General features: G+C 38.6%; 1 protein-coding gene and 1 long non-coding RNA gene across 3 annotated transcripts in view; one reads left to right on the plus strand and one right to left on the minus strand.

Annotated features, from left to right (window-relative positions):
* LOC105492585 (thrombospondin type 1 domain containing 7B) overlaps nt 1-27,945 on the plus strand; it is a 900,526-nt gene that overhangs the window by 387,317 nt on the left and 485,264 nt on the right. For both annotated transcript variants that reach the window (XM_071072671.1, XM_071072672.1), the window contains exon 7: nt 9,821-10,018. In XM_071072671.1, coding sequence (XP_070928772.1) covers nt 9,821-10,018 — 198 coding nt within the window. The remainder of the gene's footprint in view (nt 1-9,820; nt 10,019-27,945) is intronic.
* LOC105492583 (uncharacterized) lies at nt 4,864-16,026 on the minus strand. Its single transcript, XR_011609717.1, has 4 exons — nt 15,922-16,026; nt 15,577-15,620; nt 6,661-6,829; nt 4,864-5,077 (listed from the first exon to the last, which is right to left on the minus strand). It is a non-coding gene; the product is annotated as an uncharacterized lncRNA (long non-coding RNA).

Genomic DNA, 27,945 nt, shown 5'->3' on the forward strand with positions numbered 1-27,945 from the left:
TTTACATGCGCTTCATTTACTGCCAGTGTACAAATATTTATTCCGGTAGCTAAGTCACTGATTAAGCCTGCTTAAGACAATATTTGTTTGCAAAATTTAGATAACCAGCTCAAGCCTGACGGTATTCAGTTTTAGGGAGGCACTGAGACATTTCTGTGGAGTACAAAATCTGACCTTGATTGACCTTCAGTTAGACTCACAGTTGACTACTACTCTATTTGGTATAACTTCATCTTTTGTTTTGTTTTGTTTTGTTTTCCAAGGTGAAGTCTTGCTCTGTCACCCAGGCTGGAGTGCAATGGCATGATCTTGGCTCACTGCAATCTCTGTCTCCTGGGTTCAAACAATTCTCCTGCCTCAGCCTACTGAGTAGTTGGGATATTACAGGTGCCTGTCACCACACTCTGCTAATTTTTGTATTTTTAGTAGAGATGGGATTTCACCATGTTTGCCAGACTGGTCTTGAACTCCTGACCTCGTGATCTGCCCATCTCAGTCTCCCAAAGTGCTGGGATTACAGGCATAAGATACCATGCCTGGCCACTTCATGTTTTGTTTATATGTAATGGTTATATGGGGGAAATTAGACATGATTTCCACACTCACATTTTCTAATCTATGCATTTCTTTTTAGATTTCCACATTTAACATTCAATGTTATATTTTAGATTTTTGCAAGGGTCATTATGTATATTGTTTAGTTTCTGATACTGATCTTGAGCTTGAGGAAAAATCTTCAACTTTTATATTCCTGTTTAATTTTGTAGGCCTCTGTGGTCTAGTTTTCTTCAGTTTGTAATCAAAATACACATCTTCATCTTCAAAAGTTCATTCCTAGTGATATCTTGTTTTCTCTTTCATTGACCCTTTAGTTTCTCTTGATACTGTGTTCCCTTAAATGACAGTACTAAAAAGAAATATTTCCTTTATCAAGAGAAATGAGATCCAAGGATATTTCAGAAATTAGGTTCTAGTTATTACATGCAAAGCAAGAATCCGTGGCCAAACACTTGATGGTAGCATGCTTGTGTTCCTAGAACTCTGCTCACTGCTTACTGCTCCATTCACATGAAAATCCACATTTCAGTAATTCCTAGAGTACTCATATACACGCATGTGTACGCCCAGACTCACTTACCCCTGTTCCTGGGCTTTTCCTTTCATTCTGACTCTTGTTCTAAGGTAGCAAGGAAGATGTGCATTGGCTTTCAGGCAGGAAGAAGCTAACTTTCATTCTTTTGTCAAACCATAGAAATCTGGATCTCAATGAAGCCTGGAGGGGGCCTTGGGCAATTCTCTTATTTGACATGTAACCAGAATGTGCCCCATGCCTCTGCAGCTTGTGTACACAAATAAATTTCCTTTTATACTAATACCTATAGCTTGCAGTCTTATGATCTACATGTATATAGTCAGTTGCATGCAGTCGTATGAGATTCCTCAGGGTGATTTAAATATTTTTAGAACAGTCATCTTATGTTTAGCCTGTGCTGCTCCTGTTTAAGTCATTGTCCAGAAAATCATGTGAGGTTGGACCAAGGTTCCCCCAGTCACTGTGGCTGTGGCATCACTTTGCTACATGAAGTGCTGCCTTCATCTGCTTTCAAAGCTGTAGAACCACATCAGACCAAGTAGATCTGGGAGACTCTTGGTTGTATTACTTGGGAGACTAATGGTTATAGGTGACAGAAACCCAACTGATACCAACTTAAGTCAAAAGAAGAGACTGTTTGAGCTCATGTAGCTGAAATGAGAAGAGAGGATAGGGCTGCATCCAAGAGTATAAACAGGCCAATGGGTCTCCGTCTTGTTTTCTGATTCTTTCTTTACCTTTACAATTCTCTCTCTCTCCATCTCTTGTGTCTGCTTTTCTCTATACTAGGTTCAATTTAAGGTAGTACATACAGCAAAATAAATGTCTTCTCCATTGGTCCCAGGAATTGAATCTCTGTAGCTGTTTTATGTCATGTCCTCATTCCTGAACCAACTACTCTGACTGGAGGATGTGGGGTTTATATGTTCAAATCCTGGACGTATGGCCACTACTGGGATCAGGAGAGGAACAGTTTCCTTCAAACTTCACAGATGGAGAATGGAGAGATGTGACTCCCTCAGAAAAAAGTGAGGTACTGCAGGCAGGTAGAAGCAGTTCTGAGGGTCAGATTTTATAGGTGTTTATTAAATAGATGTTTACTAAATGCTTTCTCCCCTTCGTTCTGGGCCATGGATTCTCTATGGCAATTCAGAGAATGGCCCTCCCTCCCTCCCTCCTCCTTTTCTTTCCTTTTCTTTCCCTTTTTTCCCTTCCCTTCCCTTCCCTTCCCTTCCCTCCCCTCCCCTCCCCTCCCCTCCCCTCCCCTCCCCTCCCCTCCCCTCCCCTCCCCTCCCCTCCCCTTCCCTTCCCTTCCCTTCCCTTCCCTGTCCTTTCCTTTCTTTCTCACGCTTGTTGCCCAGGCTGGAGTGCAGTGGCACGATCTTGGCTCACTGCAACCTCTGCCTCCTGGGTTCAAGCAGTTCTTCTGCCTCAGCCTCCCAAGTAGCTGGGATTGCAGGCATGCACCACCATGTCTGGCTAATTTTTGTGTTTTTAGCAGAGATGGTGTTTCTCCGTGTTGATCAGGCTGGTTGCCCTAATTGTGTGTTGCATTTTTTTTTGTCACTTGAGCTCAAATTTTCACAAAACTCCTGTTAAAAACTGGCTCCTTGAACTTTCAGTTTTATTTTTCCAGATAATTCAGAACTGGCCCGTGGAACTTCAGACCCCCTGCCTTGGCCACATTCCACAAAGTAACATTTTTGCCACATTTTTATCCCCATTGGCCCCTATTCCTCTGTAGTAAAAGCCAACCTGTGCAGATATACCCTGGTCCATCTTTCATAAGACACCACTTGCTATAGGTTGAATTGTGTTCCCCCAAAAAGACGTGTTCAAATCCCAACCCCTGGTACATATGAATAGGATGTTATTTGGAAATAGGATTATTTCAGAAGTAATGAAGTTAAGATTAACTCATACTAGATTAAGGTAGGCTCTATTCCAGTGACTGGTGTTCTTGCAAGAAGAGGAAAATTTGGGCACAGTGACATACCCAGAGAGGAGAGTGCCATGTGAGGACATTGAGACATAGAAGACAAAAGGAGAGGCCACATGAAAATGGAGGCAGACATTGGGAGTAATGTGTTCCAAGCCAAGGAGCACCACGGAGAGCCACAACCCCCAGAAGCTAGGAGATAGGCATGGCAGGGATTCTTCTGTAAAGCCTCTAGAGGGAGCATGTGAAGCATGGCCCTGCTGACACCTTGATTTCAGGCTTCCAGCCTGCAGGACTGTGAGATGATACATTTCTGTTGATTTAAGTTGCCCAATTTCCAGTACTTAGTTACGGCAGCTCTAGAAACTAATACACTGCCCAACTTTGGATCAGCATTTAGGCTCAACGAGGATACAGCACTGCACAAAATGACTACACCAAAGTGTCAAGAAGTAAGGTAATTTGTCTAAAGTCCTGCGGTGATTTAATGATGGCCATGCTGGCTCTAAAGATCTGGTTTCCTGTCTCTGGAGTCCAATGTCCCTCCAAACCCTAAGATTCCTTAGTTGTTTTTCTCCATAGGCCTAAAGAAGTTTGGATCAAAGTACAAGCTCAGTTCTGAAAAGAGAAGCCATCTGCCCATCATGCACCACGTTAGTCAGTCTGAGCCATTACTCCTCAGAGCAAATCATTGAGTGGATGCAGGAGACGAGGTGTGGGGCGTGGGATGTATCTAGTGTCAGTACGTCATCATTGGAAGAAGTGGGAAAAGAGACTGCAGTTGTGGGAGGGAGGGAGGTTGTGCTGAGAGTAGCTTAAGAGCACCAGATAACTAGAGGTGGGGAGTGTTTTGCCCCAATCAATATTTTTTTTCAAAGGGAGACTCAGTCTTTGCAAAGGGCTGAAGGAGAGGATGGAGGCAGTAGAACCTCTCACCTGAAGGTGGTACTGTCCCTGCAGCCTCCTGCAGAGTTTAGGGACATGTTGGGATTGTTGAGAATTAGCCATTTGTTAATAGACTCCATACTGTGGCTGAATGGCTGTCCCCTGAACTGTAGTCACTGACGGGAGGGACCGTAAGCCCTGATGATTGTTATTCAGGTCTAGGAGTTTGCTATTTTATAAATGCTTCCCTAGAGCAGAGAGAATTTTGGTTTGTAAGGTCTTGCTGAAGCCTGCCAGGACCACCTGCCTATTTTCCCTCTTGGGAAGAATAAAGAATTGAGTTTTCCCTCTAGGGAAATGATTCTGTTCCTTCAAGGTATCCAAGCTTGTTATGATGACAGCAAGTAGTCTTGTTATTTCTACTGACTTGTATGTATTAGGTCTGAGATCCCCCTCAGTCTTGGTTTCTGTCCCATGATTCTACTGTGAGTTCTGCCAGGATCACTGACTGGTACAAACTAAAGATACTTTAGAATTCTACAGAAGCTGGGGTACACGGGCTAATGCATTAAACATTGCAAAACTCGGGGATATAAGCAGGAGTGTTTAGCTTCACATTTGAATTCCCTACTCTAAAATGCAGTGATTCCACTAGCAGAAATCTAGGACATTTATACCTTCCTAGATATTTCATACTCTTAAAAAATACACACACACACCCAGAAAGATGGACTATTTAAGAGAAAAGCAAGCAAACGACAGCCAAAAAAAAAAAAGAAAAGAAAAAGAAAGAAAGAATGTGGAAAGTAGGAGAGAATACCATTTTTCTCCTGTCTAGGCTTTCCCAGTCATTGTGTTATTGCTCTGGTACATTTCCTTCATTCACATTAAGAAAAAAAGAAGAAAAGAATGGGAAAGTAGGAAATGTTTTATTACCAAATAGAAGAAATTAGTTGCTATAGAAATTATCTTTACATGACTTTTATTCTTAATCAGAAATCCTTCCATTAGGAATCGAAGACTTGTGGCTGTCGGCTATTCAGAGTACATTAGAAAATCAGCTGATGTTCACAGCCTTCACACCCTTCCATGGTGTCATGACAGGCAGACAAGAGAACCTTGATCGGCAGGTTGGTGCTTGTCAAGTGAAGCTAGGATGCCTTTCAGAGGAATTTAAATTAGGTCAGGTTTTATCATTTATTGCTTTCTCTTTGATATACTCCCAGAGTGTTATAATTAGAGATACAGGGAAGAGAATTAGCCTGAAACACTCATAGACAAACTCTACACATAGATATGAAGCATTTTTAAAATTTTTTCTTGACATATAGACACACATTTATATGACATCCTTGTCCCTTTCAGACATATACTAGAAAAGGCAGAATCACCCACTGAAGTTGTTCTAAAGAGGAATTTGCTGGAGGCTCCCTATAGGGTGTCACAACAGCCAGCTGCTTACGTGGCAGGACTTCAGGGATTCCTTCCCTCAATGAGAGCATCCAAGTCCTTAAAAATTCCCAAAGGACAAGATATTTTGAAACCGAGAAGCCATGACTGTTTTTTGAAGACAGTCTTTTATGCTCTTAAACAAATTCGAAAACATGCTAAAGTTGGAAAATGCTGACATGTTTTAGATCTTACATAACAAAAATGGGGGACATTTCCATTTTCCATCTTTGCCTGCTAGATAGGCTTTCCATTGAATGCGAAGTCTATGAAATCATTTTGCTTTCTCATAGATAGTATATGCTAAGAGACAGTTTTTTTTTTTTTTTTTTTCTGTGTCTATGTGTTTGGGGTAGGTCGGGGGGTTCTGTTAACTTCTCATTCTAAGCTTTGGGAGTTCTCATGCTGACATCACCCTATCAATATGTCTTCTTAGTTTCTGTATTTACACCAGGCTGTAGACTAATAATGATGCTATGAAATACTACCCCTGCAGGAGAGTGGTTGATTTCTAAAGGGTTAGGATGGAAGCTTCAATCTGCTCAGATTCTTTCACTCAGAGAGGAAGAGCAAATGGAGTACTTAAGACAGAATAAGCTTTTGTCCTGTTTGTTTAATCTGCTGGACTTTCTTTTTTATTATTTTTATTTTATTTTATTATTTACTTATTTATTTTCTGAGACAGAGTCTCACTCTGTCACCCAGACTGGAGTGCAGTGGCGCGATCTCGACTGACTGCAACCTCCACCTCCCGGGATCAAGCAATTCTGCCTCAGCCTCCCGAGTAGCTGGGACTACAGGCATGTGCCACCCTGCCTAGCTAATTTTTTTGTATTTTTAGTAGAGATGGGGTTTCACCATGTTGGCCAGGCTGAAATCTGCTGGACTTTCTTCACACCTGTCCCAGTGGAGTCAGTGTTGAGACATAGCATTGCCCGTAGATAGCTCATGTGTACACTTCTGGTCTACTAACTCACGCAGAAATACAGCCCTCAGACCTGGATATACCCTCCTGAGCCTCCTTTAATTCTTCCGTGGCTTCAATTAAAAAACACTGACCCCTTTTCTGCAATCTACTCATCTTCCCTTTTCTTTCCCCAACCCAGTATCAGTTCTTTTCTAATTGTCTCTTGTAGAATTATATACTAAATCATAATTCTTGGGGTCACAGAAAAAAATAAACCCTGCAGATACTAGTTTCACTAAAGGTGAATTGAATCTGTAGTCAGAAAGTGATAATTATGACTCTCCCCTGCTACCCAGTATCTAAAATTCCACCGTCCAATCTACTCACCTTTAGTACCTTCAAATAAACCATAGTGCCTTTCAGGTTCACTTTATAAAGTGTAGCGAAAACACTATATCCACAGGAGCTGACTTTAATCCTTTCTTGTGAGGAGGCAATGACTCTGAAAGACTTCTGCTGATTTTCACACCCATCCATTTAATCAGTAATAATGCACCTTTGGAGAAGTAATAAAGTGGCATCTTAGTTTTCACACATGCAAAATGGGAATAGTAACATAACAGAGTTTTGAGGCTTTATTCATTTAGAGTAATAAAATAAAGTTACTGTCCCAGTCTTGGTAAAGGGTGAATATTAGTTTATGCATGTGCTTTTTTCCCTTGTTGAGTTTTACGCTTTGAGAAGAAAACACGTCTCCAGTTCCTCCTGTGGCTTCCCATAGTACAGGAAAGTGATGTGCAAATGTCAGTTAATATTTATGGAATAATATCGTCTAATTAATATGAAACTCAGTATATGAAGATGACTGGTGGGCTGGCCCCAGCCACTGTGGACTTGGCAATTGTATATCTTTCAGAACAGAAGCACCTGGGAGAAGCCTGATGACTATTGCAGGCATGAACAGCGATGTGTGATTAAAGTTAAGTGCTACCAAGAGAATCCAAGGTTTTTGTTTTATGCTGAGCTTGTGCTGTGATTTGATCCTAGTTAGAGTCAGGACAAGGGCAGCACAAATGAAAGACTGAGGGAATTTATTGACTGAGGAGATGTAATCTGTAGATTTATGGCAAGATGGATGCAACTTGATTTATGGAGGAAAACTGAACATGCCCCTCAGTGGCATTAGGTTCCAAATAATAGGACACCCAGAATCCTTCGTAAAGACTGCTAAGTTTCTCTGCTCAAGTCTGGGCTGGCTGTCAAACCGTGTAAATCATGGTGACTCGTGCCATGTCTTGCTCAAAGATAAAATCAAAACAAGCAAAAATATAAGACAATAAATAAGCAGCATGCAGATGTTACATATAACAATAGAGGTAATTCGAGTTTTGCGGAAGCGAGAGCTTGTAGGTCATTGGAGTTTGATGCTCATCAAGTGAAGTTTAGAGCCCTGTACGCATCTCTTTTCAAGGTGGCCCAGGAAGGAAACTGAGCCCTTCTGTCAATTTTATTTGGCTAGTTAATGATATAGACTTGGAGGTATGGAGGTATAAAGCACAGGAGAAGCCTTTTTTTTTTTTTTTTTTTTTTTTTTTTTTAACTGCCCTGATCTTAACAGTGTTAATGCCATGAGAGTATAGCCTCTGACTGGCTGAATGATTTCTTCCTAAGGTCTAATCCTTAAAGAGTCTAGGAGTCCAGTGAAACCCTGTCTCTACTAAAAAATACAAAAAACTAGCCGGGCAAGGTGGCGGGTGCCTGTAGTCCCAGCTACTCGGGAGGCTGAGGCAGGAGAATGGCGTAGACCCGGGAGGCGGAGCTTGCAGTGAGCTGAGATCTGGCCACTGCACTCCAGCCTGGGCGACAGAGCGAGACTCCGTCTCAAAAAAAAAAAAAAAAAAAAAAAAAAAAAAAAAAAAAAAAGGGAGGTTCTGGGTTATCTTAGACCAACAAACAAACAAACAAACGCAAATAAAGCACTTAAAAATCCTTACCTAAAATTCTTGCCCAGCCCTGTACTTTGCCAAAATACTTAGTATTTTTAAGGATTTTTAAGTGCTTTATTTGAGGGTTTTTGTTTGTTTGTTTGTTTGTTTTTTTGGTCTAAGATAACCCAGAACCTCCCTGCCACTTTTTCGTATGTCCCAAAACCACGTGTTCATTGTGTTCTAGGCTCCGTGGCTGTGCTATTTAAGACAGGTGGTCTTTCTCCAACTATACCTTGAGGTGTGTAACTTTTTCGTGAGAGAGATGTTACCTCTCATGCTCCCTAACTTATCCTTCTCCCCTCCCCTTGTGGAAAGGGTGGTGGGGTATGCAGCCCTCACTCTGGGAATTGAATGTTCTCTGCGCTGTCAAACTCTCTCATTTTCTTTACTTACTCCGAGGAATAAATGAATAACAATTTCTTTAAATGTTATTCATGCAAAACTGTTGGTTATGTTGAAAGAAAAAGGAATTAAAAGAATTAAATCTGTTGATTAAATTTGGAATAGAAACGGTGGAAGATATGAGATCCACAGAAGGTAGACGTAGCCTTTAGAAGTAATATTATATCATGGGGTCCAGAGATTGAAAATTTGGACTAAAGGGTTTAATCTGGTTCTCAGTCCTTCTTTATTAGGTCACTTTACTTTTTAAAAATTGTGCATTCATTTTTATCATTTAAAAATAGAGGGTTTTCTGGTTTCTTAGACAAAATGGAAGGATCTGCTAACAGAGGGTTCATGATCTAATGCCGAGAGTCAATAGAAGCTGAATAGTAGTCAGGCACTTCAGAGCAGGCCCATTGACCCAAACACTCGCTGCAGTCTCATGGTTGACCCATTTGCCTCGATGTGTGTACCTACTTGACTCCTGTTGATTTGCATTTGTGACTCTGGGCCCATAGCATGTAAAACACATCTATGTTCTTATTACAGTCTCTGGCTGGGACTTTGGGGCCCTAGTCCCCTAGTACATTTTTTTTAAACAGAATAACAATCATGGACCCATGTCTAGCCTGGGTGGAAAGTTAACTCCAAAGAGATATTGTCTTTACGAGGCAGACTGATGTATAAATCTCAGTGACATGATGCAGATAAATCTCAGAGCAGGAAGTTGTGAATGGTCGGGCACCAAGGAGATGCCAAAGAGGTGATGTATTTCAACTGAATGCAGCGTAACAAGAATGTCAAAATCGACAGCAAAAGGAAAATGTGGATTAATCTATATTTAGATCATTTCTGAGTCTCCATTTATTTTTACTGGTTTATTGATACCATGGGACTTATGCTACTTATTATTCCATTGAATTATGTCTGACTTCTCCAACTCCTAAGTTGTAAACTCTTGGAAAACAGATTTCCTGCTTTTATTATTTCCCATTCTCTTTTTTTTTTTTTTCCACATCTCATCCTCTCACTTCACACAGAATAAAACACATCAAGATAATACATGCTTAGACCGATGAGTACTTGAATAAAAGTTTTCATCTCTCACCCAGCTGCTTCTTTTCCTTTACTAGAAAAGAGTGGAATTCTGTGAAACGTTTTCTGTCTCGTTTTAGGATTTAGAACGAGGCAGCGCCATGTCCTCATGGAATCTACAGGACCTGCAGGGCATTGCCCTCATTTGGTGGAGTCTGTTCCTTGTGAGGATCCAACATGCTACCGATGGCTGGCATCAGAAGGGATCTGTTTCCCTGATCATGGAAAATGTGGCCTGGGACATCGCATTCTGAAGGCCGTCTGCCAGAATGACCACGGTATGACCCAGTGACCCATTAGAGGTGTTAGGATGTTAAGTATCAGCCAAATAACACATGGCCACCCTTCAATAGATCATCCTTATGAGGAAGAGAAGCACAGCCTTTTTTATCCTTGAATATTTATGTTTACATCAAGTGACACATTTGTGCAAAGTAAGATGCCATGACTTAATATGGGGCCACATACTCCACGACAGAACACCATTTGATTGTACCTAAATACAGTACAGCAAACCTAGAGATTTCTCAAGAGTTTTTAATTTGTCAAAAAAAAAAAATTAGAAAACAAATCTCTTGGATAGTGTTCAACTTATCAATGCAAAACACGTAAAGGCCAATGTATAACATGCCTTTATATATTATAAACAAGCACCACCTTGTTAAGAATCCAGGACTGAAACATCCTTCAAGTTTAAAAAACAACCAAACAAGACTAACTAAGTGGATTTGTATTTATATAACGTTAGAGTTGAGTCAGCTATAGACACAATACTAACATTTCCAAAGAACTGTTTTTAAATACAAGTTGTCATGATTTACAAAACTATTAACAATGATGTCTTTCCTCGATCAGCCAGCACCTGGTAGGTTGTTTGAAATGAAAGGTGATTCAGAAAACATGTAAGTCATGTGGAAGTAAGAAAAGTGACATGTTAAACCTTGATCCAAAACTTTAAAAAAATTCAGTGCCTTGGAAGAATATCATGTATATTTATTAATCAGCTCTGCCATGAGAAGCCCCATTTATAATGCTCATGATATGTGGGATGAAGTGTTTTGAACTTATGCAGCTAAGTAATTCATAGAACAGAAGGAAATCACAAAAGAGATTCAGAATGGATAATAGCATCCACACAGGGTTGATACAAAGCTTTTCCTTCCTTTTTTCTTTCTCTCTCTCCCTCCCTCTCTTCATCCTTTCTTCTTTCCTTCCTTCCTTCTTTCTTTTCAATCATTAGCATAATTACACAGGTATAGATTTTGTCAGGTGATATAATTGGTTACCTGTGGAAACCAGGGGATTGTTTAATTAGAGGGCAACAACAGATTGTATTAGCTACAGCAGAGTGTTAAAACTAATAGCAACTCCTGTGGATATTATCATATAATTTTTGAATCGTGGTAACATATGTGCAGTTTAGTAACAGATCACTTTTGTATTCCTTTTGTTTGTGTGATGTTGTGTTTTATAAGAAGACATATTTTTTTGCTCTTTATCCCTGGCTCCTTATCACAGAGCTACTAAAACTCTGGTAATTTCCTGAGATACAGGGGTGCTAGGAGAATCTTTTATTTTAATAGTCGGTCTTTGATCCTGGTTCCTGACACAGCTCTTAAATCCCTTGGAATTTCCTGAGTGCGAGGCCTGCCTTATTCTAATGAAGTGATGCTTGGTGAGCTTCTGGATGCGGGATGATCACCAGAAAGACCAAACCATGATTAGAAGCTTAGGGATTTCAGTTCACCCACTGGAAAGAAGAGAGGGTCTGGAGATTGGGTTAATAATTGATCCTACTTACATAAACACATCTGAACTATGAGGTACAGAGAGCTTCTGGGCTGCTGGAAACGTGGCAATGCTGAGAGGGTAGCAGATCCCAGCAAGGGCATGGAAGCCCCGCAAGGGCATGGAAGCCCCGCACTCTGTCCTCCATACCTTGTCCTGTGCATCTTTTCCTCATGAATCTCTTATGACTTTTCATGTATATTCTTTGTAATATCCTTTATGATAAACCAATAAATGTAAAATATTTCCTTGAGTTCTGTAATATATCCTAGGAAATTATAGGACCTGAGGAAGGAGTTGTGGGAACCCCGATGTATAACCATGGGTCAGAAGCACTGGCGACAGTCTGGGACTTGTGATGGGCATCTGAAGTGAGGGGCAGTCTTACGGGACTGAACCCATAACCTGTGGGATCTAATGCTAACTCCAAATAGATAGTGTTATAGTTGAGGGAAATTGTAGGATGTCCAAGTGGTGCTGGAGAATTGTGTGGTTACAGAAGTGTTCTTTGTTGAGTTTGGAGTAAGAAGTGAAGTATGGAAGTTTAAAACGTGAGTTCTAGAGCTAGACAGGTTGCAGTTTCAACTCTGTTACTCACCTGCTAGGTGATCTCAGGAAACTTATTTAACTTGGAAGCATCCTTTCTTTCAGCTGACTAGTGGGGTAATAAAACCCCCCTCTCACTCTTAAGACTGTGAGAGTTAAAGTAGTTATATAACAATGATTAATGAAGTGGCAATGATTTTTTGAATGGCATGTAACCATTCAAAAAAGTCATAAACTTATTTTATGTATATTTTAAAGTACAATTATTATTCTACCCTGTCCTGAATAATTGGTCAAAGAGCATTCTTTTTAAAAATGGAAATAATAAGGAGGATTAGAATAACCAAAACTACTTCTTCCTCCCCAACTCCAGCTAAGGAAACAGGAAGATCATTGGTTTGGTTGGAACCCAGTGATAAATGACTCTCTTGCCTTGTTATCTCACAGCAGATATTAGAGGGTTGTCATGTTATCTCTGTCCACTTGGCTAGGAACTTTTTTCATAATTTATACTGAACCATCTACAATCATCACCTTTACTATTTTACAGCAGTTTTAGAGCTTTCTTGCTTATTCCTGTGAAATGACTAATTTTCAACTTTTGACCTACACTCCGAACTTACGTGTGCAGAAGAGGGAATTAATATTTGTTCATATCAGCTCCATGAAGTCTTTGTGGTTTTTAAATACCTGAATGACTCCCTCATCGTTTGTGGGGCAATGACCATGGTCATGGTTATGGGAACATGCTTGGCCTCCCGGTGGCTGACGCTGTCTTTTGTTCCGTGTGAAACTGAAAATGTGGTCTGGTTACACTTTTTGTGATTCAGCTTCAGTGTGAATCTGGGTGATTGATGATAGAAGTTTGGCAGAGAAGTGCTCCTGTTTGACTCCTACATATTGTCAGGGTCTTTCCATAAAACTACAGGAGTTGACAGAACAGTTGACATTAATTTAAATGAATGGAGAAAGACAGGTTTGAGATATACAGTGTCCTTTGATCTCCTTTTTTTTTTTCTTTGTAACATTTGATATTTTTCCCCCATTACTCTTGGTTTATTAATTGCTTCATAGACACTTTCTTTCAGAATTTATTTTGAATTTAACAGATGAGACCAAAAGAAATTATTTTTGATTTTTTAAAAAACCACTTACATTAGATCTACTCAGACTTGAGGCCTACTGTAATTTCTAAGGATAACTTGGCTTATTTACCATTTTTAGGCTTTTACGTATGATCTCCTTCCAGATATCCTGCATATAGGTGTTCAGAAAGGAACATTCAGCATCCCTATGTCCCATTCAAATTGTGGAACCATGAGATTTCTACATAAGCGTGACCAAGATTCTGTAGGACTCTTGATAGTGTCTTGTTGGGTGTCCTTGTTAGCTGCTAGGAAGACATACTGCTCTTCCCCAGAAGTTTGTTTAGACCATTAGCTTACAAATTTCAAAAATATATAATCTATGTCACATTGAAACCAGGGAGTATTTGGAAATAGCAATTTTTGGTGTGCCTAAACTTTGTGGATTAGTTTAAGAATGTGGTCTACTTTGGGTTATCTTAGATTTGAGTAGTCACCTCTAAATTCTACAGCTATCTCTGCTTTGTTCCATTCTCTACTTTGATTTATTGGCAATACTATCAGTGCCACTGAAGCTCCTATTTCTCCCTCAAGCCCGTAATTATAGCAAACAATATGTTAGTCAGTGATATTTATTTTCAGGAGGAAAATTGCATAATAGATTGTACAAATGAGTGTTCTTATTTGGAATCTGATTTCTGAGTCTCTGATTGGTGGAATAGCTTTGATTTCTGTCCTCTGCACAACATCTTATCATTGTATGGGTCAATAGACATTTACAGAGAGTAGAATACGCATAGGTTATTCTTGTCTCATTGACAAGGATGTTTTCTCACTTCAAAGTAGGCACTTGAAATGTAAATGGAGTGAGATTCAAAAATGCAAGCCCAACATAATTCTCCCTTAGAATATCAGATTTACCCACTGCATTTTAAATATCGATTCTCAAACATATAACTGGTTCGTTATTGCCAGATTTCACTGGCGATTGATGAAAGTTTACCACCAAGTGACATCTTCAAAAGCAAGTTGGAAAAACCCCCATCATGCCAGGAGAGTAGACAGTGTTCCCAGTGGCTGGCAAGTGACTACTGTGTATCATCTTTCATGTGTCCACAATGCAAAGTGGGCAGAAGACTCCACGGGGTCGTTGGATAAACACCTGTCTGCCTGCTGGAGCAGTCAGACCTGGAACACTCACCACCTACTTTGCCCCATAATTTGCCAAATAGGCTATCTTGAAAAAAAAAAAGTGTATATATGTTTCCACAAACATCTTGATTCAGGGATAATGCAACATACAATCTGCACTTCTGGAAGGTAAATGCCCACACTGGTGAAGAGTATAATAGATCACAAAAAACGAAGTTCACATGTTGATAGGTGCATGGAGTTACAGTTCTGCAGTGTTGCCAAAAACACTCCCTTGCATACAAGGTTTTTTATTTTCACAGTTGCACTATACCTTTTCCATGCAAATATTTTTCTTAAGCAGTGTATATATTTGCACAGCACTATGAATGATTTTGCATCATTAAAGTGGCTTTGCTTTTTATTTCAAGGGTATTTTTCTAGGAGTCCTTGCCTTAAATCATTGGCCTTGAACACTCCAGGAATGTTACCTTTAATCTTGGCTAAAATGGCATGTACTTGTAAGCTCTAACACTGTAAGTACCTTTTCAAGGAGAATTTCAACTAGTGGAAAGTGTTAGAATAATCATTTACCTAAGTTGGAGCAAACATTTTAAAAATGATTTTAAATCTATGATTGGAGTTGCAAGTTTTGTTTTGTTTGTTTGTGTCATTTTTAGATCTCAAAAATGTTCTTTGGCTTACCTGTGAGAATAATGTCAGACTCCATTCAAATAAAAATCATTTTTTGGAATATTTTGCGATTCACCAGAATTCTAAAGAGAACTCCTTTTGTGTTGACTTTATTTTTAAACCCTTCGATTATGCTGTATCTCATGTTGTTAACAGATGCTGCTTTACAATTCTGCTCTGTGTGTTTTTGCTTTTGCTTATAAGATGTTCTAAATGCTATTTCAGTACAATATTTATTTTCTTGTATTTTAGGATGAAAGAAGAATAGATTATTCATCAGATATTTCTTTTTCACATAGGTATATTCCTGCCGTGAATCAACCTATTAAAGAGATGCTACAAAATTAGACTCACCCCTGAGGATATGTAGGCTCTAAAATAAAGTTAGTAGGCTCTAAAATAAAGTTAAAATGTGGGTTTTCTAAAAGTTTTGAGAAATGGCAACTTGGTTAAAATAAGTATGCAGTTTATTAAGGTGTGCATTTTGGAAGGGATAATAGTAATTGGATATCTCTTTTCTTTTTTAAGAAAGTAACTATCATTTTCTCTTATACTATCAATTTTTTATTTGTGTAGGAAAAACTCCCTCTTACCTTTATATAAGGATGGGAATCTTATCTTGCCAACATCTTGCCACCTGTTTGGAAGAATTGAAGAATGGGAGAATAAACATGGACATGCATTTGTATTAGCAATGCAAATTCAGAGAAATGGCCTTTTGGAATAGTCAGAAGTAGTGGGTTGTAGCACACACTGTTGTTTCCTGCCCAGATCCCCTTGGCCATTTCCCATTTCTGTGGGTGTCAGCCTGAAATTCTAGCTGATATCACCTACATCTCTTTGTCTAAGAAATGTCTCTGTCCACTGCAGCCTTGCTAGGGAATTGGCAACCCCAGGGAGCAGTCTTCAACTATTGGTTGAGAGTTGTTGATACACACCCAGTTTCTTTCTTCTTGGTTGGAATAGCCCGGAGATGTATGTTTGAAGCTGTTTCCTTATTGATTACCTACTCTTTACCAGGCTCCTCCCTTTCCTGCCTCACTTCCCCACTCTTTGACTGGCTGCCTGGCGTGGCTTCCCAATAAGTACTTGTCTGGGAATCTTTGTCACAGAGTTTCATTATGACACAGCTCAAACTAAAACAAAGATGCTTGGAAAGATATTTAGTCAGTCTATTCTTATAGGAGATACAAAATCCAATTCAAATCAAACCATGTTGATGATAGTTTTTTAAAGAATTACCTTTCAAAGCAGAAATGATACAGTATCTCATGAGAGATCATTCAATATTTTGAACAACCCTCAGTCTTTATTCATTATTTGCCGTTATTCAAAGGGCTTCAATATACTGTTTCTGTTCTCCCTATGAAAACATAAAAAATATTGAATTCCATTTATTTTCCAGTTAAGCAATCTGGGTAACATACATCATCATCTTGAGTCTTGTTTTTCAACTATTGAGTCATGTATGACTCTGGAGGGGGACTAGGTTATTCTTATTTTCATTATGTAGTTGATTCCAGATTGTATTGGAATAGTTCTGAAAAAGAAAAAGATAAACATAAACAGACCTCTACTGGGTGTTAAGGTAATTACTTGTATAGGAAAATTGGGTCTGAAATGTAGGGGAAACATGGTGCTCTATCTTGTTTCTTCTAGATCGGTGGTTCTAAAACTAGTGGGCATCAGAATCACCTGGTGGGCTTGTAAAACCACATGTGTCCAGCCCCTACCCCAGAGTTTCTGATTCAGTAGGGCTGGAATAGGGCTCAGGAACTTGTATTTCTTGCAGTTTCCCAGGCAATGCTGGTGTTGATCCAGGGACCAGACTTTGAAAAACACAGTTGTAAGCCAATGAAGGACAGTGGGCAGCTTCATAATGTTAGCATATAACAGAGAAGTAGGCTAGAGCGTGTCTTACAAGGCATGTGTTACACTTAGTTAGAATCAAGAGTAGTATTGGGCGGGGCGCGGTGGCTCACACCTGTAATTCCAGCACTTTGGGAGGCCGAGGTGGGCAGATCACTTGAGGTCAGGAGATCGAGACCATCCTGGACAACATGGTGAAACCCTATCTCTAATAAAGATATAAAAATTAGCTGAGCATGGCAGCACATGCCTGTAATCCCAGCTACTCGGGAGACTGAGGCCGGAGAATTGGTTGAACCTGGGAGGCGGAGGTTGCAGTGAGCCGAGATCGCACCACTGCACTCCAGCCTGGCGATAAAGCTAGACTCCGTCTCAAAAAAAAAAAAAAAAAAAAAAAAAAAAAAAAAAAAAAGTAATAGTATTGGTCCTAATCTTCTTTCTTGTTTCCTGCCGAAGAAGTTATTCTTGAAATTCTTGGAATGTTCCAGAAGCAAGCAGTGAGTAATTTTTTTTTTTTTTTTTACTTCTTTATTGTTACCTATGAATTACTAAATGATCAAATAGTGGAAAGCAATAGTGTTCTCTTGCAGGAACAGAAGACACGTAATATGTGAGATGAGTTATTTAGGTTTAGAGGAGAGAATTTTCATTTCAGCAAGCTGTCTTTTGCAGACCACCAACTGGTAGCAGTTTGGTGTCAGTGTCTTTACCTAAGGAAATGTGGTGATGACAAATACGTTGTATTAAATTTTGAAATGAACCTGACATTGCAGTTGAAAGTGCCAATAAGATCAGGCTGTGCTGTTCACGCTACAGGAATCAGACTGCAAGGGAGATTAAATTAGAAAGTTTCTGTAGCCAAGTTCCTTGTTCCCTTTCATTTAGTTGTCTTGCAGTGAAATTAAAGATGAAACTAATAATGTTTTGCAATGAGGAAATCCAAAAGAGAAAAATAGAGACTCATTCTAATCAGAGTTTCCCCATCCACGTTTGACGTGAAGGTAGGAGTAGATGTAAACTGGTGAATCAATTTAAATGCTAAAGAGAGAGGAACTGCAATGCGGGTTTAAATATATTTACTGTATGTTGTCTTGATAAACAGGCATTGTATTTTGAATTACTTCCACTTTCTACCCTGCTGCATACATAGACATTGCAAGATAGCTTTTGTCTTTTTTCTCCTTTAAAAAGGGGCCTAAATAAATGACTGTTCCCATCAGTACTCCACCAATATTTCACAATCAGACTAAATGTTATCTGTTTTTTCCAAACTTTAATATTTAGAAATAGCTTAGAGTAAATTGCTTCCGGAGTTGTGCCTGTGTCTCTCATAGGAGTGCTGTCTCCTTTTTCTCTCATAGGAGTGCTGTCTCCTTTTTCTATCTCTTTGGAAATTCTTATTAGGCAATCGACTTTCTGTTCCCATTCTATATGATTCAAGAAGCAAAATTAGTCCTAGATTGCACTGATATTTCAAAATATAGCTCATGCGATTAAATGGTCAACCCAACCTTTCAGTGAGAATTAATGTGAGATTGTCACCTTTGCTATCCTTTTCATCTTCCCTTCAGACAGGTCCTAAGTTTTTCTGTTCCCTATTGTATTCCGCTGTAATGCCAATACAGGGATTAGTTGTAGCATTAGTCACAGGGACACAGTTTTGTTTCACTTTCTGAAATGTATTTTAAAGTGGTATTTTGCTGTTTCATAGGACCCTTGGCTCATTACTCTTTTTTTTTTTTTTTTTTTTTTTTTTTGAGACGGAGTCTCGCTCTGTCACCCAGGCTGGAGTGCAGTGGCTGGATCTCAGCTCACTGCGATCTCCGCCTCCCGGGTTCACGCCATTCTCCTGCCTCAGCCCCCCGAGTAGCTGGGACTACAGGCGCCTGCCACCTCGCCCAGCTAAGTTTTTGTATTTTTAGTAGAGACGGGGTTTCACTGTGTTACCCAGGATGGTCTCGATCTCCTGACCTCGTGATCCGCCCGTCTCGGCCTCCCAAAGTGCTGGGATTACAGGCTTGAGCCACCGCGCCCGGCCGGCTCATTACTCTTGACACATTTACTGGTTTTCCCTCTATGTAGACACAAAAAAACGTAACGAACATGGATAAAACACTTCTCCATTATGACTGAGAAATTTACACTGGTGGTATGACCAATATGACTAGATAAGGAAAAGTAATCAGAGGTTTACACATTCTGTACCTATTCAAATGCTTTCAGGAAATATAGTGATCAAAAAGCCCTCGTAGAAAGCCCCTTCCACCCCATGCAAAATCAATATTTTTGTTTTACTTAATCTTATAATCAAATACTTTTTGAATTACTAAATTAATATATACATATATTTTAACTGATTCATGAATCAAGAATTCATAGTGTGTAACCTTTTGTGCTCTGAAATGCCATAGCTCATAATCAGTGCTGCTTTACCTCTGTTACCTCTATGGTAATTTGCTTCCACAGTCACAGTCATGTTGTTCCCCTGCCTGAGATGCTTATCCTCCTCTTCTTCCTTTGGCTAATTCTTATTTATCCTTTACGAACTTGAATTGGTGTCCTTCAAGAAACATTTTCTTCACTCCCACTCCAACTATTTTATGCTAGTCTAGAATCTCAAGTGAATATTATGTTTGTCACCTGCCCAAGATTATTTGTCACAGCCATTCATAGTAATTTCCATTCCTTTATAGGTTATTGGTTCAGAAATGGGTAACGTTAAATTTGTTTAGGTCAACAAGATATGAGAAGAGGGACTTGAACAAGGAAGGGTGTTGTTTTAGTTGCTGCTGTGATCCATCTTATTATAACAGGATATGTAGCTTCAGGATAAAGGCATTACTGTGTATAGTAGGTCAGAGATGGAAAGATACTCTGGGTCCTGGAAGATATTGTTGAGCCACTGAATCCACAGTGTGAGCACTGGCTGTTATGTGAGACAATCTATTTCCTTACTGTTAAAGCCAGTTTCTATCAGAGTAGGTACCAGTTGCTGCAGAAATCATTATAATTGATGGACTGCTTATCATTTGTGTTTTCATAACAGTTTGTGATTCAGTTATCAATACCTTTACTGTATTATGTTAAAATTATCTGTTTATTTCTCTGTTTCTGCCATTTGACTCAGCTTCTCAAGGGCACATACCTTGACTCATTTATCATTTTATTCTAGGCATGATACCAGAGTGTCTGATATATTAAGGTACACTTAATGTTTATAGAACTTGAAAGAGTTATTTCAATTGATTCACACAATAGCCCAGTTGGAAATTATTGTTATTTTTTATTCCAAATTTACTGATGGGGAAATTGTAGGCAGAGATGTTGATGGTTTAAAGTCACTTAACTAGTAATTTCTGATACCAGAAGTTTGAACTCCAGTTATAGAACTCCAAACCAGTGCTTGTTCTACTTTATGAATGTTGGTGAATGCATGTCGCCTGTACCAGCTACATCGATGCTGCCCTGTACCAGACTATGCAATAACTTTCAATAGTTAAGATGTTATTTTTTGGTAAAGTCCAACTTGGCCTGAGATTTATTCTCAATGCAGCACTAGAGGCACTTGTGCCAACTCACTGGGCTAGGCTCATGAAACCTATTCCTAACCATACACTAAGCATATTGCCTTTTGTTTCCCTAGTGTGAGCTAAGAGCAAGAGAGATCACCAGTACAATGAAAACATAAAGCCCACACACATTTCCCTTTGGCACAAAGTGAATTTAAGTTAGATATATAGTACATACTTGTCTGGTTTTCCCTGCAACTGTAATTCTAATCTTGATCATATTCAGACAGCTAAGCAGCGTAGAATTTATTCATCAGAATGGACTGGGAGGAGAGAGAAGCAGAGTCTCTGAAAAAGGAGATATGTGAAATCACAAAGAAGATAGGAGACAGCTCTTTAGGGATAAACAGCTTTTCACTCCTTCGTCGTAGAGATATTCCTGCAGGAGGGTGATAGCGGAGCTGCTAATACACCATATTGAGAAGTTTGAGAAAGTTTAGTAAAAAGCAAGCAAAATTCGAGACACCAAAGTGGTCTTTAATATTACATCAGAGTTCATTAAATATACTTAAATAAGGATTCATTGAGAAGGAATGGTAGTTATTTCTGTGTTGTTCCAGAGGGCAAATAGGTACAAATAAAAAGATGACAGATGTTGGCCTAACATGAGAATACATGTTCCATTTTAGCTGCCTAGCAATGGTGAGTAATGAGCTCAGTATCACCAGAGGCATACTCACAAAGGCTGGGACCAGCGCTTAGGGCTTCTGCAGGGGAATCTCCTCACTATTCTGCAATGAGTTTAGCTCTGTGGACCATCTGCTGCCATTTTGGACAGGAAAATTTTGTATTTTTCCTTGTTGTTCTGCAATTAATGATATTTAGCATCTCTGGCACTCCTCCATGGATTGGCAGTCATATCCCCTCATCATCATGGCAAACAAAATGGCCCACATATTTTTTATTGTCTCCATAAGGAGTGGTGGTATTGCTCCTGGTAGAAAACCACAGGCAAGGAGAAGTCTAGTTTTTCTCAGTTGTCAAGATTATGTTCCATTAATTAATTGATATTAATTAATCAATTTTAATATTAAAATTTAAGTTAGAATGGATTAAGGAAAGTAGCAGTATATTTTGAGTGCATTGTAATTAAAAGCTAAAATAAGATCAGGCTGCAAGTTTAAATTGGAAACTTCAGGTAAATAGAAAATTCACTTATCCAGAAGGGCCAGTCAGCATCATTATTGATAAATAGGGTTTCTTTGTTTATAAGGCATTCCAGCAGGTATAAGAGGATAATATGAAAGGGAAAGTGTGACTTCCTCTTTAGAGAAATACTAAGGCATATGGGTATTTGTTTATTGAGACAAGTAGGACCCTGTGCTTTAGGAACTTGGCAGAGAGCACAATCACAAAATCATTTCCATGCAATATTTATCACAGGCACAGCTGAGAGAAACAGTGTATATCCAGATATTCTGAAAGCCTTCCCTGGATTAATTCTGACTGGGGAGAACTGTGTGCCTGGAGAACATAATACTGACAACTTACAGAATTGTTTTTACAGAAATGTTCATGACTGTGATGTTAGCTGCCTATAGTGTATGAAGTTATAAGACTCTTCACCATGAAACTCACCGTCATTTCCTCAAAAGGTATGAGATTTAGGGTCTTTACCTCGTGTGTTTCAGCATCCTATATGAGAATCCATAGAAGTAACACTGGTCAGTTCTAAATCAAACATATTCGCCCATCTCTTTGTGATAATGTAGCCGCCAGCATGGGTTGAGTGCACCCTGAAAATTATACTGATGACCGGATTCCCAGATTGTCTCCCTCCTGGACTCATTTCACTTCCTTCTTTTCTTTCATATCATTTGAGTGTCATCTTGTATACTGTGTGTCTCCACTTGCTAGGTGTGTGACTTTGAGAAAGTTACTGCTGTCTTTGACATCTCAGTTTTGCTGTGAGAAATGGAAGTTAGAATAGGACCTACATCATAAATTTGATATAGATGCTGATTTCATCTATGTCAAGTTCTTAAAACAGTTCCTGGCATGTGATTACTGCTGCAGAAATGTCAGCTCTTATCATTGTTATAATTATCTTTCATTTTGTATAAACAAACTTACTTAAATACTTTATAGAATGAATTGGTGGTATCAATTAGTGGAAATGGCAACTGACTTTAGGCAATTGACTCTCTCTCAGAGGCCTAGTTTCCAGACTTATGGTTGTAAGGATGCTATTTTGTAAAATTTTTGTTTTATTAACTCTTTTAAATTTTAAAATCTTTACAGAAATATTGAAGAGTTGAGGAGACAGTACAAAGAGTTCCCTTGTATTCCTTGACCACTGCCCCAATGTAAACATCTCACATAACCATAGTTCAATGATCAAAAATTAGAAATTTAACACTGGTATAATATAGCTCGTTCTGAGGGTTAAAAAGATAACATGAAGGCTTAATGGAAGATCTGGCAGCTATCTTGATTTTTCTGGAAGTTGTTCTTATCTGCAAGAGTGGAGTGTCTGGTAATCTTCAGTCAATTCAGATGTTTGAAAGCATTATTTACAAATGATGATTGTAAAAAGTTAGAATGTTTGAACTGGAAGGTGTAGGCATAGCCTACATTATAGTCTGAGATCACATTCTTAAAAAGAATGACTTGTATTTTTTTAATTAATTAAAGAAAATGCCTTAGTAATAGCACAATTTACTATAAATCCTGGCATATCCCTCTGGTAATAGGGAGGAAATTTTGTGGCCTCAGGTTCTGATAGTAACTTGAGCCAAGCAGCTATGTGAGGAAACGTAATTATACTCAATGTCAAAACAAGGGACCTAGGTATTGATGGATATAGGCCTTTATATGCAATAGGAAAGAACATCTATGGAAAATCAATTTATTTGTTGTGAAAAATGACTCATTGTCATTTCTAACATTTTACTTTGGGCTGATTTCATTTTTAGTGTTCAAATTTGTTTATGTTGTACAATAAGGATGAAAAATGCCTGTGTTCTGTAGTGGTTTTGATTAAAGATAATGGAACCTTCTGTTTATATACTACTTTCCACTTTCAAAATACTTACTTTCACTTACATTATTTCATTTTACTCCTCACAACAGACCTGCAATGGTGGTCAGGCATCGGTGGTTCTCACAGTTCTGCAAGCTGGAAATCCACGATCAAGGAGATAGCCAGGTTCAGTGTCTGGTGAGGAGTCCATCTCTGCTTCCAAGATGGTGCCTTTTTTTTTCTGCATCTTTGGGAGAGCAGGGACACTGTGTCCTCACAGTGTGAGGTGAAAAGCAGAGGAGGAAAAAAGGGCTGAGCACTGTGAGAAGCCTCTTTTACAAGGGCCTTAGTCCCATGCAGGAGAGAGGAGCCCTCATAACAAAATCTCCTCTTCATGGCCCCTCTTCTTAACATTATCACATTGGCCATGAAGTTTTAACTTATGAAGTTTGGAGGGGACACATTCAAACCACAGCAGTGACTTACCCCATTTTACAACAGAGGAGATTGATAAAAGGGGAGGGTTAAGACTTACCTGTGGTCACAAGGCAAATATATTTACAAGGTCTGAGCTACTGAATCCTAGGATTCTATATGAGAACAGTTGAGACAGCTACTATAAAATAGTGAAATTTATATACCTAAAAATGTCTATCACTTATGTAATCTAGGGGAATTTAAAAAATCCACATGTACATATCCATCCATATTCATATCAACTGTCTATATCTGTCTATATTGTCTATACATCATATGTCTAAGTCTATATCTGTATCTAGCTCCTTCTAACATTCTCATTTCTTAGGCCAATATTTTGGACAAGAGAAGAAAAGAAAGTCAGAGATCCAGAGGAAAGGCAAAATAATAGAAAGCCCACTGTACTAGAAAACTATTCTTAAGACATAGATGGGCCAAAACTAATTTGAAATTTGTTTGGAGGTGATAATAGGCATTTGGGGATATGAGGCTTCATTCTACTCTCCCCAAATGAAATTACTGGAAAAAGTTATTTATTCTCTTTTGAATTTTATATAGTTAGTTATAGTCGCAGATGAATGACTTTTAGCTTTTTGTTTTGTTTTGTCATTCCCTTATTGACTTGGGTATTACAACAAATAGCGCGCAGCTACGTTAAGGAGAATAAAAATGGCATGCCCAATCAAAAGCTTTGGGTGGCCCCAAAAAGGAGCCACAGAACTGGCAAACCGTTATCCAGAAGAGAATATACTTCCTACAATAAAAGCAACCTATTTATATAACTTATTAAAGAAAAATATTGTGGGGCGTCTCTAGCCACAGGGCTGGCTACAAAGTTATATCTCTAGTGCTTTTTTTTTCAACTTTTATTTTAGATTCTGGGGGTCCATGTGCAGGTTTGTTACAAAGGTCTATTGTGTGATGCTGATGTTTGGGGTTTGTTTGAATCCATCACCCAAGAAATGAGCATAGTCCCCAATAGGTAGTTTTTCATCCATCCCTTGCCCCTTTTTGTATCCTCCTGTATCTATTGTTCTCATATTTATGTTCATGTGTACTTATGTTTTAACTCCCACTTATAAGTGAGGATATGCAGTATTTGTTTTTCTGTTCCTGCTTTAGTTCACTTAGGATAATGGTCTCCAGAGCATCCATGTTGCTGCAAAGGACATGATTTCGTCCTTTTTATGGCTGCATAGTATTCCACGATGTATACATACCGCATTTTTTAATGCAGTCCACCTTTGATGGGCATCTAGGTTGATTCCATGTCTTTGCTATTGTGATTAGCTCTGTGGTGAACATATGAGTGCATGTGATTTTTGGTAGAACAGTTTATTTCCCTTTGGTTATATACTCAGTAATGAGATTGCAGGGTTGAATTATGTTTCTGTTTTAAATTCTTTGAGGAATCTCCAAACTGCTTTCCACAGGGATTGAACTCATTTACATTCCCAACAACAGTGTATAAGCATTCCCTTTTCTCTACAGCCTTGCCAGCATCTGTTGTTTTTTTGACTTTTTAACAAAAGCCATTCTAAGATAGTACCTCATTGTGGTTTTGATTTACATTTCTCTGATGATTAGTGATATTGAGCATTTTTTCATATGTTTGTTGTCCACTGTATATCTTCTTTGGAGATTTATCTGTTCATATCCTTTGCCCACTTTTTAGTGTGGTTATTTTGTTTTTGCTTATTGATTTAAGTTCCTTATGATTTTGGATCTTAGGCCTTTGTTGGATGCAGAGTTTGAAAATATTTTCTCCCATTCTGTAGGATGTCTGTTTACTCCATCAATAGTTTTTCTTGCTATACAGAAGCTCTTTAGTTTAATTAGGTTTCACTTGTCAAATTTTGTTTTTGTTGCAGTTGCTTTTAAGAACCTAGCCATAAATTATTTGCCAAGGCCAATGTCGTGAGGGGTATTTCCTAGGTTTTCTTCTAAGAATTTTATAGTTTGAGGTCTCCTATTTCAGTCTTTATATTGAGTTAATTTTTGTATATGGTGAAAGGTAAGGGTTCAGTTTTATTCTTCTGCATATGGTTAGACAGTTATCCTGGCACCATTTATGGAATAGAGAGTCCTTTCCTTATTGCTTATCTTTATGGACTTTGGATGACTGTAGATGTGTGGCTTTATTTTTGGGTTCTCTATTTTGTTCCTTTGGTCTTTGTGTCTGTGTTTGAACCCATACTATGTTGGTTTGATTACTGTTGTCTTGTAGTATAATTTGAAGTCAGGTAACATGATTCCTCTGACTTTATTCTTTTTGCTTAGGATACTCTAGGACTCTTTTTTGGTTCCATATGAATTTTAGAATTATTTCTTCTACTTCTATAAAAAATAACATTTGTAGTTTGATGGAAATAGTGTCGAATCTGTAAATTGTTTTGAAGAGTATGACCACTTTAATGATATTCTTCCAATCCATGAGCATGGAATGTTTTTCCATTTGTTTCTGTCGTCTCTGATTTTGTTCAGCAGTGTTTTTAGCTCTTTTTATAAAGATCTTTCACCTCCTTGGTTAAGAAGTTTTCCTGGGTATTTTATTCTTTTCGTGACTACTGTAAATGCAATTCCACTTACAATAGCCACAAAAAGGGTAAAATATCTAGTGCCTTTAAAAAATTCTGCTCAGACAATCCAAGTGGCTTATGTGATTGGGTAAAGAAAGTATAGATATGATTCCCTAGGTTATCTTTCCATTCTTTCACTAGGAGATGTCATTTGAAGTCGTTTTAGTGTCTGTGAAAATGTAGCCATTGCCAACACTTTGATGTTGGATAGTTATTGTCTTAGGAACTGCTCTGGGAGGACAGAAGCAACACTGAGAAGGACAGCATGACTTCTCCAGGGCTAAGGTGAACAGGGGGCTTGTGAACCAACCAGAGTGTGGCTGTGTTTCACAAACAAATGACCTGCCTGTTCCTCAGGAGATCTGTGAGCTCTACACAGTGACTCGCCACATAGACCATAGTGTGCAAGTTTTATACGAAACTCAAGAGCAGCACTTCCTTTTAAGGGATTAGAGGGCCAGAAGTGTTTTGAATTCTCAGTTACTTCCTTTTTCCTGAAGATCTGTCCTGAAACCCTGTTTGTAATCTTGAATAAATGCGTTAGACCAATGCACAGTGAGTTGCGCAATTGAGACACATACCTTCCTGATCTCTGTGTTTTAAGAGGCTAGAAATCCAAGATTAGAAGTTGATTTGGGAAGCCTGAAATGAATGCCAGAGTAACTACCACTACCCCAGAAAGCCATGACAATCCTGAGAAAAGGGAGTTACAGCTGTGGTGAAAGAAATGTTTTTTATTTTGCATTATCTTTGGTGGTTAGATAATATCTTGTGTTGATAGACTATCATATTCAACTCATATTTCCTTTGCTGTATATAGTATATAATGTATAGTTCATTTTTCTCAATCTGGCTAATTTATTTTACTTAGTTTTAATTTTCTTTCCAATATTCTTTTCATCCACACACCCTCCTACCAGTGTATTTACTCCTGATCTGAGATTTTAATACCAAATTTGAAAAAAAATAATTTCTTTATTTGCTTTCCATGGGAAATCCCCCAATGTTTAGAGCTACCAGCTCTAGACATTGTAAGGTAAGTCTTGTTGTTCATCTGGTATCTCCAACACTTAGCATGGCGCCTGGCTCATGGTAGGTACTCAATATTTAATGAATTAAATAAATGCTGGATTTACCCAATGACAATATAGGAATCAAGATGTAAGAGCTAAAGGAATCTTAGGCATTGAATTCAACCCTTTCATTACATTGAGAATCAAAGGGGTTTACTTTTTCAAGGGAGGTAGTTCTGAGACAAGAATCCAATCACCTTTCAGTCTGCCAAGAGCTCTTTCTCCCACTCTGTTTACCAGCAAATGGATATTTCATGTCTCAGACCAATGCCACCTTCTTCTTGTTCTTATGAATTGGAGTGCTGAAGGCAGATACTTTATCTGGAAATCTTCTAACCCATTCATTTAGCAGACAATTTTCCAAATTATGTTCCATGGGATATTAGTTCCAAGGCCTCCTAATGAATAACCTGGAAAAATAGATCTTCCAATT

This window comes from Macaca nemestrina, chromosome 11, assembly GCF_043159975.1.
Source record: "Macaca nemestrina isolate mMacNem1 chromosome 11, mMacNem.hap1, whole genome shotgun sequence".
In the NCBI taxonomy this organism is placed as follows: Eukaryota; Metazoa; Chordata; class Mammalia; order Primates; family Cercopithecidae; genus Macaca; species Macaca nemestrina.